Source organism: Rousettus aegyptiacus, unplaced genomic scaffold (genome assembly GCF_014176215.1).
Source record: "Rousettus aegyptiacus isolate mRouAeg1 unplaced genomic scaffold, mRouAeg1.p scaffold_m13_p_3, whole genome shotgun sequence".
Classification (NCBI taxonomy): Eukaryota; Metazoa; Chordata; class Mammalia; order Chiroptera; family Pteropodidae; genus Rousettus; species Rousettus aegyptiacus.
The window spans coordinates 22802929-22821347 of record NW_023416306.1 but is presented as its reverse complement, the minus strand read 5'-3'; the positions used below and the strand labels follow the sequence as shown (position 1 = coordinate 22821347).

Here is an 18419-nt window from a genome sequence, read left to right as displayed (position 1 = left end):
AATCATGATTTCCCTTATTTCAGACATTATTACCATTTTGACACAAATTTGTATTCTTCCTGAATAAAGACATAGTTCCAAGGATGGAAAAATCTCTGTTTAAAGGTTCATGTTCATTCTTTGGGAGTAGATTCCTTTACTTTTCATATCTGAAAACCATTTTCATTTTTTTCAGGCTTAAAGTTTGATTCAAAGTATATGAATTTCAGAGTTCGAGCTTGTAATAAGGCTGTGGCTGGAGAGTATTCTGATCCAGTGACCCTAGAGACCAAAGGTAAGATCAATAGATATTTATACAGCATAAAACAAAATTTAATGTAGAAGTTATTCAAGACCTTGTGATAGGAACCATTTCACATATGGTTGCATTTCTTCTCCACCTTCAAATAAATCCATACACACACACCCTCCTCCAGAATTCCAAACAGTAGGAATTTTAAGATGTGGAAATTAGGACTACGGTAGTGGTATTCATTAGTTTTCCTTTGTCATATATTCAGATAAGTAAAATAGATTGAGATGATGGTGTTACTTTCTCTTGTGGGTGCTCAGTTTACAAATTTCAGTCTACTATAAATATATCAACATCACTGAGATTTGCCCAGAGTTTTCTCAGGGAATAGGTTATTGCTCAGTAATAGGGAAGTACCTTTTCAGTTTAGTTTAGGTCTCTCTCCATTTTCTTAAATATTATGTAGAAATTAACATTTACATAGTTTATTAACGTTTATTAACAGAGCACTCTCACAGTTCTTCGTTTGATCTATAAATCATCCTGAAAGATCAGTAGAATAGATATTATTTAATATCCATTTTGCAGGTGAAGAAAGTAAAGTTCAAATATGTTAAATGAATTGCTTGTGATCCCTAGAACTAGCTTGGAAAGATGTAAATAAGAATCTATTTCCAGGTTCTGTGCCTTTGGTCTCTAGGGTCACTGGATCGGAATACTCTCCAGCCAGTAGCTCCAATTATGGACATAGAACCTAGATGGTTCTAGTCTCTGAGAGCAATTTTAAATTTAGTTAAAACTCTATAGTTTTATTTTAACTCCCATATTTTAATATGGAAGATTTTTCAGGTATTTACCTGTCGGTAGGTCATATGCTAGTTTTTTTGAGCATTCATCACTGGGATAAACCTGCCGGGTTGTGGATAGACTGACACTCAACCCCAAGGACCACTGAACAGTGATTTTGAACTTCAGGGAGATCCAGAATAAAATGTGTTCCTTAAATAGCTATGATTCATAGATTTTCTAGGGTTATTCCATAGCACTGAAGTGGCCACTAATGAGAGCAAGAGCTCCAGATTTTTAAAAATTGACATGTCAAACACATGCTGAAGCCCTTTTGACCAACTAGTAGAAATAAGTGTATGATCAAAGAACTAGAGGGAAAGGGAGAATGGTAGAGATTAAATAGTTGAGGCCTACCAAAATTTCATATCCTTCTACTCATGCTTGGTGTGGAAAACAGTGAAAATTGTTTCTTTCTGCCTCTCCAATTTACATAGCACTATTTCTTGTCACTGGAATCGTCAGAAGTGATGCATAATGTAAGTTCTTATGACCAGAATTTTAAAAGTAAATTATCCCTATTTTCTTATAAAGGTAAATGATATGATATTAATCACAGTTTCCTCTCTAGCCTCAAATGCTCATGGCTGTGATATAATTTTACAGTACCAAGAAAGCCACCAGTGCAACCAGCTAAACCTTAGAAACATACCTTCACTCTGAGCTTTTTGGTAGTTTGTTTTCACAGACTTTTAAAGATAGGGAAACTAATATCTAGCTATATTATAGGACTTATATGAGAGGCAGGACTAACATTTGAGACTTCACATTTGAAGCTAGTCCTTTTTGTTTGTTTTTAACTATACAGTATTATTCCTATTACCTTTGCCTGTTACTTAGTTCAGTAAAATGAATAGGAAAATAATATAGTTGTGCTTCAGAACGTAGAGATATGTTATATTTTTTTAAAAAAAAAATTGAAATATTGTTTTGGATAGCACTTAACTTCAGTTTGGACAACTCATCATCCCACTTGAACCTGAGAGTTGAAGATACCTGTGTAGAGTGGGATCCTACAGGAGGAAAAGGTCAAGAAAATAAAATTAAAGGAAAAGAGAATAAAGGCAGGTAAGCTAGTTCCTTAAATCTATTATCTGGAAAAATGCTTATACACCAAATCTTATTTGATAATACCTTATAATAAAATTCTTATTCTATACATCAATATGATATTGATAACACTGAAACAAAGAATATACTATTGTTTGTCAATACTTGAATTTGTCACTAACATTTTTCATTTCTTTTTCTTAGTTTCTTTTCTAATCCTCCTCATATACTTTTTAACTTCAGTATTCCATTTCTTTTAAGTTATATCTACAGCAACTTGAACTGCTTAGAGAGAAGTTCCTAGTATAGTGCCTGAATTTTAGATTTATAGGTCATCTGTCTTACCTGAAAGTCTGCAATAGAAAGACACCTTTTAGCATGTACAACCCCAGTATCTTGCCCCTGATCAGCAGCCTTATGAACCAGAGTTAGACTTTAATTGTTCTTAGACTTATTTAGATAGTCTCAAAGTATGGGGGCTTCTTCCATTTTTAACAGAGGAAAATTTTGCTCAAACTGAAATAAGGTAATATCATTGTGAGTTACAATGGCAAATCAAAAAATATTCTTCATGGGGCTTTTGATCTAATTTTATTTTAAGCTGTTAAATTTAAGTTATAAAGCAGTCTCTTAACAGTTGCCTATTTTTATCTGACAGTGTCCATGTTACTTCACTGAAGAAACATACAAGGTGATGATCTGTGTCTGTCTAGTTCTAGGACTTAGTGTAGCTAGCTTGGCTGAATAACTTTAATTTTTTTCTTTAACCAATAAGCAGAAGCCATTGCAGCCTTCATGAGCTAAAATATTGCTCTATGTAGACTGTCTATATTGGTAGCTTATGTTTTGAATTTACAGCATTATAGTGTGCTGCATATTATTTGGATTATATTGCATATCATAACAAAACAATAAGCTCTGCTTAAGTGCTTCTTGAATTATTTTCCCTTACCTGACTTTTTTCTGCATTTACTTATACCTGGCATCTCTCTTGTTGTGCTGTATTCAGTATATCTAACATTACAGCTTTGCTTTTATTTGTATTTGACATGAGGCAGGTTTGAGGTGTTCTATATTTTATAATAATACAGTTTTGAAAGCATCAGAATAAAAAATAAATGACATTAGTGAAATTATTAGGATAGTGCCAGAAAGATGAATCAGTTCAAATGCATGAGTAATAATGTGCTGATTTGAAAATGTCACATATCCTTGTCAGAAATCAGGATGTGTTTTTTCAAAATTACCTTCCTCTCTTTTTTCTAGTTTGTTTGTTCATTGGTGAAAGTGATTTTATTGTTAGTGTATTATAAATTGTAAAATGCAGCTGCATTTAATAAAGTGCTTGAAGTTTCATTTGGTCAGTTAGAGATTTTTAAGCTGTTTGTGCTTAGCATTTCAAATTATATTTTTTTCTCTCTTCTCATTTTAAGAGTATTTTCTTTGTAGGCTACCTCTGGAATATCATATACATTTCTTCTTTCTATAAATATTTGTTAACTGTAAGGATGTAAGATGAATGTTGTGGGATTTATAGAGATAAACACTGCCCCTGCCGTCAAGAAACGTGCCCTGTTGGCGATAGATAGATCTATATACAAATAACATCAAACAAGGTAGCAGTTATGTGTAATGGTAACTGTGAAGAAAGGATTTTAGAGGAAGAAGAGTGTCCTGAACGGCCAGGTGTTAAGTGGTTAATTAGGAAAATGAGGCAAACCGAAGGTAATATTAGGCCTTTATCCCCTGGTCATGAGAGTATAAGCAAGAGGCCGCAAAGGAAAGGGTGTTAGCTCTCCCAGTGTGCCATTTTCCCCAACAGAATGAGGTGAGGGTCAAGTAAATCAGATGGAGGAAGCCCGAAGCAAAAGGCTCCTTCGTTAAGTTATGGGCTTGAGGCCAAGAAGGTGGGAGAAGGGGAAAGGTTAGGGCAAAAAAGTATTGAGACAGCATAGAGAAAAGCGTCTTCATCCATCCTTGCCCCCTTTATGGAGATCTCTTTAGAGGCCCTTGAAAAGAGTCGCAGCTGAGGGCCCCCCTTCTCGTAAGGGGGTCTCTGAATAGAGGTGCCTAAACTAGGAATGCAGATGCATATGTGAGAGGATGGGATAGGGGAAAGGATTGCAACTTGCTCCAGAAACTGCATTGAACACTGAGCCCGGTGTGGGGAAGGCAACACCACCCCCCCCTGCCCCCGCCCCACCTCCAGGCCTGCCAGTAAAGCCTTTGTAATTGCCTATGGTTGTGCCTGAAAGAACATACATAAAGATTTGGCCTGGAGTTGGGCTCTTCAAAGAATTATTTACCCTTTAGGATCTGGGAGACTTTCATTAATAGAATGGTATTTAGGCTGGTTCTCAAGAAAGTGGAAGAATGTGCATTGGACATGCAGTGGGAGAGGGAGCAATAGAGGTAAGACACTGAAGCAGACTGCTTGAGTTTAAGGAACGCTATAGCTGGATAGTGCTCTCTGGGAGTGAAAAGTCTAGAAAAGCAGATTGGGAGCAATTTAGGAAGATGCTGAAATGCCAAATGGAGTCATTCGTAGGTAGTAAGGAAGTACTTGAAAATTTTTAAAGTAAGAACATCAGAGTTGAGTTTATCTAGTAACAGTGAATAAGATGAATTGGGTGGCAAAAAGATCATTTGGAAGCTGGTGAAATAATTCAGAGGAGAGGTAACAAAAAGCCTTAATTCAGATAGTTAAATGACCAACGTATTGTTGTACTTCTTGCAAAATGTGCTTAGGGTCGGAAGTCAAGAATGCTGCAGTGGGAGAGTTCTCATTTAACTTTTGTCTGAAATTTAAACTGCCATTCGCAGTAGTTATGTCTGTTTTTCTTTTCTCCATGCTCTCCTTTTATTTCTTTACTACTGGTAAGTTATAATTTTTTGTTGTGTTTTAAATGCAGTAATTTAGTATAACTGAAATCATAATTTTTAAACATCTTTGGGATTAGATTTATTTTGAGTTTTTGAGAGTTAGTGAAATATCTAATACTATCTAGTTTACCATGTCATATAATTTGTTATCAGGGGAGGTCAGGTTGGATCTTGTCCATTTTAGTGGGAGAAAAGCTTTTTAATACTTGATATTATCCTGTGCATGGATTTGAGAAATTGCTGCTTCTCTATTTAAGAAAAAAAGATCCAGAACAAAAATATCTACTGCTTACAAAAAGGTTCTTTAGTCTTGATTATAGTAAGCCCGTTTTTGTCTTTGCTTCTATTTAAATTTAGCTTCAAGAAATATAAGCTATAATCCATTATCTTTCTTGAGTTCTTTTTTTTCCCTTCGTATCTTGTTTTATTTTGGTAGTGTTTCTTATTTTGGTTATGTGTCCTTTGTGTAAGCCTTGCTCAGTCTGCATGATGTGAGTATGTTCAGCCTGCTTTGTGTTGATGACTTCTTACATTTGAGTGTTTATCATTGACGATTCTGTATAATAATTCAGATCAAATGGTGCTATTTATGCAATATAATTAGAAAATCTTTCAGAGGTTCTTTTTGTGATTTGTAATTTTAATTTATAACATTTAAAATAATGGTTTTTTTTTTGCTCCTGTTTATGTAGAAGTGGTACACCATCACCCAAACGGACATCTGTAGGTTCCAGGCCACCAGCAATAAGAGGCAGCAGAGATCGTTTTACTGGGGAGTCATACACAGTGCTGGGTAGGATAAAAATGATAATTTTTTATTATTCCATTTAAAGGCATCATGGTCATACTGGTGTGCTTTCCACTCAGAGCTGGAGTGGTTGCCTATATAGTAAATGAATTTTTGCTGAAGCTTCTTCCTCTTGAAGCCTAATTACTTTGTCAGGTTTTCAAACAGTCTTATTATTGATATGTTTAAAACTCTTATTTCATTTTACATAGCATTCCATATATATGCAGAACTCTTGAAGAGATAGTAAGGAGGAAAATTTCTGAAGCCTTTTAAATACAGAAAAACTAGTAATAAATAAACAAGTAAAGTTAGAGCAGAAACTCTGCAATTAGTGTCTGTGTGTTAACATTCTGAAGGAGATTTTTTATGTCATTTTATGGAATAGCAAATAGGTTAAAAGCTATGCGACTCATAAATAAGATCTAAGAGTCAAATTTACCTTTCTGATCTTTTGTAGGAGACACTGCTATTGAAAGTGGACAACATTATTGGGAGGTCAAGGCCCAGAAGGAGTGTAAATCTTACAGTGTGGGAGTAGCATACAAGACTTTGGGGAAGTTTGACCAGTTAGGAAAAACAAACACTAGTTGGTGTATCCATGTCAACAACTGGCTACAAAACACATTTGCAGCAAAGCATAATAATAAAGTCAAAGCCTTGGATATTACTGTTCCTGAAAGGATAGGTGTATTTTGTGATTTTGATGGGGGTAAGTTTACTGATTTTCTCGGAAGTCATTTCATCATAGTCCCTTGTATTTCGGTATTTTTCACTGGTAATTGTCTGTACAGAATTTCCATTAGTATTGTGGTAAGGGTGTTTTGACCCACTAGGATTTGATCACAACATAATTTTGGCTCTAGAATTGACTGAAAGAGCATGTGATATCTACCTGCAGTTCTACAAAATACTCATCTATAATATACCAAATGAGTCTGAAAGAAAAATTTTGCTAATTTTAGTCTTTAAAGCAATTACATTTCTTTTGTCCATTTTAATTCCTTCTTATCTTATTTTATTACTTGTAAAGAGTGGTAAAGTCACATTTTTCTAGCTGGAGTAGACCTTAGCAATTACTCAACATTTGTCACACGGTATAAAATCTTTTTTACATTATCTCTGCAGGTAGTTGCCACTTCTATGCTTGAACTTTTTATGTGAAGCTTATTGTCTTAGAGGGCAGCCTGTTTCATTACTGGATAGCACTTAGTCAGAAGGTTTTTCATAAATTGACTCACTTTGTCTACCAATAACTTCTAAGACTGTTGCTCTTAAATTTTGTCATGTGAAGAAACACAGAGTTATGTTCTTTCATACACATTTACATGATAATCCATATTCATTTAAAAATTACTAACACTTTTTTGCCGTTTTTCCGAACTGTGCCATTAGTTATTACTCTTATTTAATTTTCCCAAACACTTATAATCTGCTATGGTTGTATATTATGTCAATATATTTCTTAAAGATGGGTTCACAAACCGTACACACAACTTCTGACCATCATAGGACAGTGATTGGGCAGCACATTTCTACCGCTGTGATTTAAAAGCACTGTTGACCTTTTTTGAGGTTGTAGCCACCTAATCCACTAGATATTTTTTCATGGAGTTCTGTCAGATTGTTTTTTCCTTTTATATTAGGCAGTTTAGGGTGGTCTTTTGTTGTTTATAACTCAAATGAACAATGTTATATTTGCCCTCAAATTTCATCATAATAGATTTGGCCAAGCTTTCCTTCCTCTTAAAATCATCCAAAAATCAACTTGATATTTATCTTTTGTGAAATTTCTTTAAGCTTTTTGAATTAGGTATTTGATAAGTATCTTCTCTATTGTCATCTAAATATTTCTAAAAATTTTGAAGGTGATATACTATTTAACTAATGAGCAAAAGTCATTCTCTAGATGCCTCTCTCCAATTTGACACTTTAATAAAACCCAATTTTTCCATTTTAAGCAACATTGTATAAATAATTCATTAGCTATCACCCTAGTTACTCAAAAAGAAAAAAATGCATGTCATCTTGATTTATTTTTAATGATGACATATCATTTTTGCTGTATTCTTTTTTACTTATTCACTTCGAATCAGGTAAATAATATTCCTCAGGATAACTGGTAAATTTGTTGACACACTTTTTTTCCCTTTTTTAGCTACCAAGATAATACTTATCGTCTTCTGTCTCCTTTCCCATACTTTGGTTTTTCAGAGATAGTGATGATAAGTATAATTGTTAGCCTAGAACATAGGATACAGGAGTGAGTTGTAATGTAGAGTGGGATCAGATTTTGAGGGCCTCAAAGAATAATAATAGGCTAGTCATTTTTAGTAGTCCGGGGGTGGGGGGTTGTGCACATTTTATAAAACTACAGTCATAATGAAATACTAGAGAGTAAATGGTCGAATGTGGAAGGAATTGCAAACAGATAGGGTGATACTTTGCAGGAGACAGTCTTTAAGCAGTGTAGGCAGGACTATGTCTTTTTTGTTAAATATTATGTCCTTATTGCCTGAAAAGCAGTTCTTACGTTCTAAACCCATAATAAGTGTTTATTAAGTGATTAGTAGTAACAAGGGCCTGAGCAGTGGGGAAACAAGAAGAATGGTCTCGATGGTATGAAAGTAGAATTCATAGGACTTGATAACTAAATATGGATTGGACAGAGAGACAAAGAAGAACTGAAGATAACTCTGAGATTCCAGCTGGTGTAATTGAGAGGACAGTAGTGTCATCAGTGTGAAAATGAAATGCTTGTGGGACAACTATGTGACATGTCTGGCCAATATTTGGAAATTCAGAAGAGAAGTAGAGCTGAAGCTAAATATTAGAGACAGCATCACACAGTGGCTACAGAAGATTGCCCAGAACAGTTAAACATTATTGCTCTGGTGTTCACTAACTTTGTGGCCATATATAGGTTGCTTAATATTTTGAGGTAAAGCACCTAGTGCTTTAATAGTAGGATAAATATTAGTTTCTTTTCTTCTCTGGTGGCAGCTGATTTGTTAAGGGAGCATTGTAGCGAGAAAAGGAGCCTGGACAAGCATCTACATTTAGAATAGGAGAAAAGGGGAAGATATCCTCAGGGTTATGATACAAACCAAGAGAACGATCATGGGAGAAGAATTTCAAGTAATAACAGTTGTAAGGAGGCCATCAGGTTGGACAGTTAGGTGGTCAAAAATACAGTTATTTTAGTTGCACGATCATGTTGAAAGACTGTGAGAGGATTTTAAAAATTAACAAAGCCAAAGCAGTTAAACTATACTAAGATTTCAGAGACTGAAGTATGAGTATGGCTTCAAGTAGTTAGAAGACAAGGTTTAATAGAATAAACCTTAAATGATGATAGGATTGGGCTAGAGACTGCTTATAGTAAAAATGAGGAAGAAATACTCTTGGTTTTTACTGGGCTGAGAAAACCATTTGTTAAATAACGATAAAATAGTTTATAGTTGAATAAGTAAGTAGAGTGCTGCCAGATTATGGAAGCACTGTAGAGATCTTCAGACTCAGGGAAAGAAAACTGGATTTGGGCTTCTTTGTAAGCATGTTTTTACTCATTTTCAAGTGAGAATTACTACGTCCAATCATTACAGTTTGTAACAAAAAAATGTCAAAATAGGCATATAGTTACTAGTTTTATACATGATTATATGTTGACTTAATTAGATGTTACAGTATTTTGTATAATCAGGCTTCTTTTTTCTTTTTTTAGGTCAACTTTCTTTCTATGATGCAAACTCAAAACAGTTGTTGTATTCATTTAAGACAAAATTTACTCAGCCAGTGTTACCTGGTTTCATGGTTAGTACCTCATTTATGTTTTATTTGGTTTGACAACTTTAAGAATAACCTAGACTGTATATTCAGGGAAGCAAAATATCTTCCTTTTTCTTCTCGCCCGTTCACACTAGTCCACTTATCCCAAATCTGTGATTACCTGTATATTTTTGGTATATTTTATTGAAGTAAATGATAATACATAAAAGTATGTACATTGTAAGCATGCAGTTTGATGGATCTCCATAGCACTGCACTTACTTTTGAAACCAGCATCTAGATCAAGAAATGCAACATTACCAGACCCTTATAAGCCCCCTTCGTGCCCATTTCCAGCCACCACTGGCCCTCCTCCAAAGTGGTTACTATCTTGAGTTTTAATACCATAAACTTGTTTGGCTTCCTTTTCAGTTTTGTGTAAATGCAATCACATTTTTTTGGCTCAACATTATGTTTGTGAGATTAATCCTTGTTTTTCTATGTGGTGGTGATTCATTCAATTGCATATAGTTTTCTATTATATGACTCTGTCATAATAATATCCATTCTAATTTAGTTGGTACTGGGGACATTTTCAAATAGAACTGCTATGAATATTTTTGTTTATGTGTTTTGGAAGATGTATGTGTGTATAATCAACTAAGTTGTTACTTATACTGATTAACCACCAGCAGTATATGAGAGTTTGAATTTTTCCACATCTTTTTTTTCAGAGAAGAGGCATTAAAGAGTCATCCCATAAGTTTATTTACAAACATATCTAGTATGTTGAGTTCACCAGTTTGATCCATTTTTCAAGGGAACTGCACCTCTTAAAATGCTCTTCACATCTGTTTCATGGATTAACTAAAACATCTTTAATTCTTAAGCAGTTGGTGTCTTACTGTAAAGCAAGGTGCAGCAAATCCAAAGTACAAAGTTATCAAAGCTAGCAGCTGCCGCTTACTCCACTGAAAATGGCAGATTCTTCCCCAGGCCCTCCTCATAGTGGCTCCTACAGACCACTGAGGTTGTGATTCCTGGATGCTCTGTCCCCACATGGCTCTGTTGGAAGTCATGCATAAGGTGCAGGGACCATAGGGACCAGAAGCTGAGGAATTGGCAGTAGCACACCATGTCCTCCTTTTTCCATGACCTCATTCCCCTGCGTGCAAGGACTGAAAGGGCCCTCCACATCTTTATTAACATTTGATGTTGTACTTTTTTATTTTGGTCCTCATAGTCTTATAGTCTTTTTTTATTTTAGTCCTTCTACTCCTTAGATATATTACATTGTGCTTTTCATTTGCATTTTCTTGGTCACTGTTGAACACCTTGTTATATGTTTATTAACTATTTGGGTATACCCTTTTGTGAAATGGTTGTTCAAGTATTTTGCCTGTATTCCTATTTGGTTTTCTTCCTGTTTCTTATTGATTGATTGGAGTTCTTTATATAGTCTGAGTCCTTTGCCAGGTATATGTATTACAAATATATTCTGCACTCCAGCTTTTCCCTCTCTTGTTAGTGTCTTTCGATGAACAAAAGGTGTTAATTTTAATGTTGCTCAATTTATCAATTTATTCATTTATGGTTAGCACTTTTTCTGTTTAAGGAATCTTAATTCATGCTAAGATCATTAAAAATATTCCTGTATTTTAAAAGCTGCTTCTTGCATTTAAATTGCAAGTACAATGTAAACTTAATGTTTAGTATGAAGTTGGGGTCAAGATACAGTCTTTAATTCCATATGGATATTCACTTATTCCAAGACCATTTATTAAGAAGATCATCCTTTTTTCATTGCAGTGCAGTGTCATCTTTGTAAAATATTAGATGACCGTCTATGTGTAGGAGGCAGATTATATACGTATCCATACACATAGATATCATTCCAAGTCTATTCAATTTCAGGTTTATTTGTATAAGAAAAAGTGATGCTTCTCCATACAAAATGAAACTTGATTTTCAATTTTTTAATTTATTTTTATTTTTTTATTTTGAGCAAGTACTACTGCTTCTCTCAACTCTTTTATCCTTTGCATTTCTCTATAAGGTTTGGCTACTGGGAGGAGTTCTGCTATCCAGTTAAGATCATTATTATGGTTAGAACATTCTTTAATTTGGGGTCTATTTCTCATAAACTCATTCACATTATGGTAATTAATAGAATATAGCAAGTGTATCTGGATTTTTGCATTTGCATTTTTCTTAGAAGTCCTTAAATAAAAATTCTTATTGTTGAGTTAGGGAAGCAACTATTGGGGTCTGAGGTTCCTATAGTCCTCAGGTCATACTTCATCAAAATCCAAAGCAGTAACTGGGATAAGGAAGTTGACTGTGTACACTTCTCTTGGTTATTGTGAAAGTTAGCATCAGTAATGGTAGCCAATGTCTATTGCCTAGAGTAATCCAATTTACCTTCTAAGTTCCTGCAGCCCTGTAGGTTCTGCCACCACAAAGACTCCCTTTGCCTCTGTGATTCTAAGAGTTAGCCTTTCCACTTCTTCTCAGTTCAAATATGAAGATTATCAGTTTGGAACTTGTCAGTGTTCACATATGTGGCAGTTTGCCTTTCAAATGAAAGTTTAAGGCTCACTTAAGTTTCAATTTGATTCGAAATCTGACTGAAGCTTTGTTTTTGTCTTTTCTTAGGTTTGGTGTGGTGGACTTTCTTTGAGTACTGGAATGCAGGTTCCAAGTGCTGTGAGAACACTTCAGAAAAGTGAAAATGGAATGACTGGGTCAGCTAGCAGCCTAAACATTGTTACTCAGTAATGCCTATTTAGAATGTTTACCCGCAATGGTGGAAAGATTTGCTATGTTCTGCTTTAAAGCCTGGAATCCGTTAGCATTAAGCATCTACTACAAAGTATTCACAGGAATCTACTGTGCAATATCATAGAAGCAAGCAGATATCAAGCAAGCAACTGATATTTTAAAGGGCAAATGGGAAAAAAGGCAGTGTTTAAATAATTATAAAGAAACTCATTTTTGTGTTTCCTTGGATTAATTTGGCTTTTCTAGTATGTTTAGTTACATGCAGTAATTCTAGGGCCTGAAGAAAAAGCATTTAACTCTCGTGTTCTTTCCTTTATACTTTCTCTCATCACTACCTATTATTTAGTTCTTAAACTGAAGCTTTAAAAAAACACAGTCCTCTGAGGTTTTCTCAAAATTGAAATAATTGTTTGGGATGCTAGACAGGTTTTCTTACAATGGTTTATTTTCCCCCTTTTATAAGTAAGTTGAGTTTTGCTAAATTATCATTTTATTGACTAGATTGTGTATCGTTTTCTTTTTTCCATATATCATGGTATTTCTCTTGTGACTATAACTCAAAATAGAGAGTGAATAGGAAGAGTTTCTAGACATAATAGCTTAAAATCACCCAAATTTCGGTTTTTTACCTGCTGCACTAACATTGGCAAAAGGATATTCTTTATATGTTGCCATTTAATTATACTTCTTTTTATTCCATCATTGGATGATGGGTAAAATTTTTAAAAGCTTTCTATTTTCTGGTTTTGTTGTCTAGTTTAATATTACCTTAAATAGTTATCATTGGTAAAATTTCCACTTGTTTTTGGTAATAACTGATAATGCTTATAATGATTTTTTAACATTTCTAATAGGAACGAAAGTTTATTGAAGTTATATAGAAGTAGGAAAACCAACACTACTCAAGTTTTAACTGAGAAGGATGAGGCTGTAAGGGGAGATGCCTAAAACTTTTCTTTACTGAAGTCATTTGTATCTGCTTTTTGATAAGGAATGGTTTAAACAAATGTTTTGAAAAAATATATATATATCTGTCAGATGTACTTGGCACATGAGTTTTTCAGTTGTAACCAGAGGTTATTTTTCTCTCAGTCCTTTTGTTACATTCATTTTCTTTCTAAAGGGGTGAAATTCTTCCAAAGATCAACATAGAATAATATTTCCTAAAGTTATAGGAAATACGTTAACATGGTTATTGAGAACATACCTATTTTTTAAAAAGTTGATTAAAATTTGTAATAAGTCCTTTGAGCCAAACTGAGAGTTGTGATTAGATCGTATTTAAGAATTCCCTGAGTGTTTTAAAGAGGTCTGAATTTATATATACATTAATTTTTGAAGTTTTTACTTTGTCATTTTGATTTTTCATTTTCATTTTAAGTATATTATGCTACGACATCCTTCTTCCAAGAAGTAACCAGTGCTGCTTACATTGGAGTTGCTTTTTACAGAAAGGCCTGTGGAATAGGAATAGTTCATTCTTTCTTAAAGTTTACCGCTTACTGATAGGATGTTTTGTTCGTTTTAAAACAAATCTAAGTGAGGAATTTTATTTGAATTGGCTCTTATTTTTCCAGAAGACAGTCATATCTGCACCATTGTCTGATGACATATTGGTCATTTTAAAGACTATAAGGGTGTTTAGAGAATGAAATATGTCAGTAGATACTCTTTTGATTCTCCAAACAAATATAATTTTGGTTTTTGTTCTTCCTGAGATTTGGGAAAAATTTTTTGGATGTTCTGTTCCCTACAGCAGGGTTATTCCAGAACCTACAGAAATGAGAAGTTATAAATCTCTTTCATAGAGTCAAACCTGAAAGCAGTAATTTAGTGGTGGAGCTGCTTCATACGGACAGTTATACATGTATATTATAGCAAAAATTACACAGAAAAAGCCAGAAATTCTTATATAAATTTTTTTACTATTATGTCTTATATAATTGTATCTTCTCTCTATATCAGTGCCTTCTTCCTCTAAGCATGGTCTTGCTTCATGCTCCGTGCCCTATGCAGTGTCAGCTGATATTTAAGCCAGAAACCATTATGTCATACTGATGAGGGCCTTCTATTGCAGGGGCATGGGGAACAAGAAATACTAATCAGGGGCTGGTGGAGTGCATTCCTGTGCTCATGCTATCATTTGAAACCCTTCATATAAAATTTTCTAATATTCATTTGGAAAATTCATTGGAAGTAATACTGTTATTACTTCAATATAAGAATCTGAGGTTTTCCTCTTACTGTGCTTCTTCTTAAAGGTCTCTAAAAATAAAGAGTAAAATGTGTGGGGTTTTAGGTTTAGTCATTTTAAGTTTATTTGTATTAAGTTAAATGAGAAAGTTTGCCACCTTCATTTCAAACTAGAAAATGAAAAAACTGTAGTGCCTATTTAAATAGTCTCAAGGTAACTGTTAACTTGACCATATATATAACATTCTCATTGACATTTAAATTCTAAAATATTGAGCTCTTTTGCTCGATTTATACATTAAAAAGTTGGTATACCCTTTCGGATGTTCTTTCTTGGTTTATTTACTCTTTGTTTTGACAGGTTAAAACATAATTGCTTTCTGTAAAAGAAATACATGAGAGGTTGACAGTAATGGATGTATTGTAGGTCTAAAAAAGCTACATTTTATAAAAACATGCACTTAGTATTGCATTTCTCTTTTGCAGTTGACTCCCAAACCAGTTTTAGTAAACTGGATAAAGAAATGAAGGAATTGCCTTAAGCACTTTAGAAAAATAATTTTTTTACAATTCATTTTGATTCTTTGGGCTGCCCATTTCACTTTTACCAGCTTTTGGTAAATATGTATGTATATACCAAGTATTTAGTAACAGTGCACATAGAAATTTAATATACAGTGATTCTTTGAGTGTTCCAAGTGTGGTAAACAAATGGAAAGTATTAGAGGCATGCCTGTCTGTATGTGGGTTTAATTGATGGCATCTGTACCATTTTGACAAACCGTGAACTGCTACTGTACAGCTAGACTTGGCCTGCTTTGTTTTGAGAACAGTAATTTTTTCCTGTGTTATCATCTAAAGAGACATATTGGCTTGGTTTTATTTGCTCATTTATGAAATTAAAAGCATGAACAGTATCATGTATAATTTGAATTTTTGTGACTGATCCTTGATGGTATAAATAATAAAAGTAAATAATTTGTCATGAAATCTTTTAATTAGGTTGATACTCTATATTTCATGACTTACCTAGAATGATTAATTAGTTCTTCTCTATACTTTTTACATAAAATTATAGTTATTTTATATTTTTAATTGTTTATTTTGGAAACAGGTTAAAAATTAGAAAAGGATATTGTAGAAAATGATTATTTCAAAGTATTAATTTGAGGACAGTATAGACTTCTTACTGAAAATATGTGGTTCCAGGCTAAAAAAACTAAAGACTATATTTTCGAATCATAGTAATTCTTTTCAAAAAACTTATATTTGTTAGTGTTCATTCATTAGCTAATTTATACAACAGATATTTTAAGTATCTGTGATGTGACTGTCATACTTTGTATTCAGATCTCCAAAATTAATGGTTTGATTTATCGTGCATATAGTTTTGCTGCTCGAGTGGTGTGACGAAGTTTGCATCTTCAAAACAATGTTTTGCTAGCAAGTCAAATTTTAGAAAGTAAATTTGTTATAGTTTGTAAAAAAATTTAATTTTAATAAGTATATTGCACATAATATGGTTCACTTTTATGTAGTCACATAAAATGGGTCTGGAAAAGTTTCTTTATTTTTACACTGGATATATTCTTTTAGGGATATGTACAGTCAGCATAAATTTACTCAACATCCAAGTAACCATAAAATTATTTGTTATTTTTAACCAAAATGCACATTTCATAATGTCAGTACTGGAGCATTATAAGAGATCATGAATGTTCTTTAATCATTACAGAAAAAGTACCTCATGTTCAGTATAGTTTTCTTTATATCTTACAGTATTCACATACGCCAATATTTGTGATCCTGATATGTCACCTATGATAGCTTTGTTACTTAGAATATTTGGTTAATGTAAATACTTTAAGCTTTTTTAGCAATTTGAAGTTTAAATGGACTACATTAGTATATGTTGTTTTTGTTGAAAAGATGTTAGACATGTCATACAAAAGTTAGTATTGGCTTATAAATACCAGAAATTGCTATATACTTTTTTCTTCTGACTACTCAGTTATTAAAACAGTATTTGTTATTTCTGGGCTAATATAAGGTATTGACTTTTGATTCATAACCATTTGAGCTATGTTAGTTTAAACTGATATATTTTCTTAATGGTACCCATTCAATATAAGTTGGTCCTTGGGAATGGACATGTAGAGGATTTCACAGTATGTAGGGGAGAAGGTAGGTGAATATGTTTGCTTTGGCTTAGAGCTTCTTAAGTTTAGACACATTTTAAAAGAAGTCAAAATGTAAGTGATTCGTAAAAGGCCTTTCTCATTAATATTGGAACTTTTTGGAGAGCCTCGGCTATAAGAATCCATTTTTAAGAACATTTCTAATATCTCTAAAGTACCAAAGCACTGAGTCTAATTTACCTCCTAAAAGAGACTCTTTAAAATCAAATTTATAACTAATTCATACTATAAGATATATAACTAAAGTTTTAGAGTAATTTATATTAAAAACCACTAGTCTTTAAAATTTCTGGATATAATATAAAAACATTTTGGCTTCATTTCTTTTAAAGTATATAGAATTCATCACCTTAACTCTGCCATATACTAGATCTGTGACCTCTGTATAAATCATTTATCATCTTAGGGCCTCCACTGCCTTACATAAAATAATTGTAACTTGCTTAGCCTACCTCACAGGGCTGTTGTGAGGAATAAAATGGAACGGATTTTATGAAGTTGCTTCAACAACAGTAAAATGTTATGTAAATGTAAGGTATTATTTTTGGTTAATAAGCATTTAGATAACTTCTAGATGACATTTACTGTGATAAAGCATGTGCTTAAAGTGGTAAAACCAGGACTTCATATGTGATATCAAAAAACAAAAAGCCCAGATTAAAATGCCCTTTAGTTTGTGCATGACTTGTGGCAATTTTGTATTTTCTCATCAAGCCTGTCATTCTACGTCAAGACTTTCTAGAAATGTAAAATCTCTCCCACAGTGTTAGGGTGTCACTGTACAACAGTAGCATTAATAAATGATTCAAGGTATGTCTCCATCCAGGCATTTGCACTTTCAATTTATCACTGCCCAGTGCCACATGCAAAGAATAGATTTGGCCTAAATCTTTCCAAACACCCAAATGGTTAAAGTTTGTTGTCATTAGATAAATGATAGAAGGTATATGTGCCCATTTAACATTTGACAACGTTTGTTGCATTGTCATCTAAAAAATAGGAAGTATTTCAAAACCTTGTTAATCTGGATTTCATTTAGTATCTCTACTAACATACTTGTCTTGCTTTAAATTGGATTTATTAAGTGGTTTACAGGCAGGCTATCTTGATCTACAGATTATTGGTATGTCTTATCATCTGGACATTGTTTTGCTATGCAGTTCTGACAATAAAAATTCTTAATTCCTCAGGTTTAAACTTTTAAGTTATGGATGAAGAACATTAACGAACTACTTATAATGTACTGTGCTGCAAACTAGTGTTTTGATAAACATATTGCCTCATTTTCCTCGGAAACAAGACAAAGCCTTTTAAATGGTTTTTAACTTTAAAATAGTGTATTCAAAGTAGGATAACTTGTATGTTCAAATGATTGCTCTGTATAGAATGACCAAGTTAAATTCTTAAAAAAGCACCTTGAATATCTCACCTAAAAATTAAAACTTTTCTGCTTTCTTTTGCTTCAGTGCCTTGTATTTTATCAACTCTCATTACAATCTAAAATGTGCCATTGAAAATGACGAGATTAAAAAAGTCATAGTCCCTTTGCCCCCAAAGTTTATATTTTAAAGCAGTGCTATTCAACAGAATTTTATGCAATGATGGAAAGTTCTATGTAGCTACTGTTCTGTACATTCAGCTATAGATGGAAGATGAAACATGTTATAAGTAACTATACTAT

General features: G+C 33.3%; 1 protein-coding gene across 7 annotated transcripts in view; it reads left to right on the top strand.

Annotated features, from left to right (window-relative positions):
• Positions 1–18203, top strand: part of FSD1L (fibronectin type III and SPRY domain containing 1 like) — a 51886-nt gene extending 33683 nt beyond the window's left edge. For 3 of the 7 annotated variants that reach the window (XM_036238334.1, XM_016156084.2, XM_016156088.2), the window contains 7 exons: positions 176–274; positions 2017–2146; positions 2787–2819; positions 5704–5804; positions 6259–6510; positions 9523–9611; positions 12222–18203. In XM_036238334.1, coding sequence (XP_036094227.1) covers positions 176–274; positions 2017–2146; positions 2787–2819; positions 5704–5804; positions 6259–6510; positions 9523–9611; positions 12222–12344 — 827 coding nt within the window. In that variant the 3' untranslated portion in view covers positions 12345–18203. The remainder of the gene's footprint in view (positions 1–175; positions 275–2016; positions 2147–2786; positions 2820–5703; positions 5805–6258; positions 6511–9522; positions 9612–12221) is intronic. The other 4 variants (XM_036238335.1, XM_016156085.2, XM_036238336.1 and 1 more) reach the window with 3 other exon arrangements.
• The last annotated feature ends 216 nt before the right edge of the window (positions 18204–18419 follow it).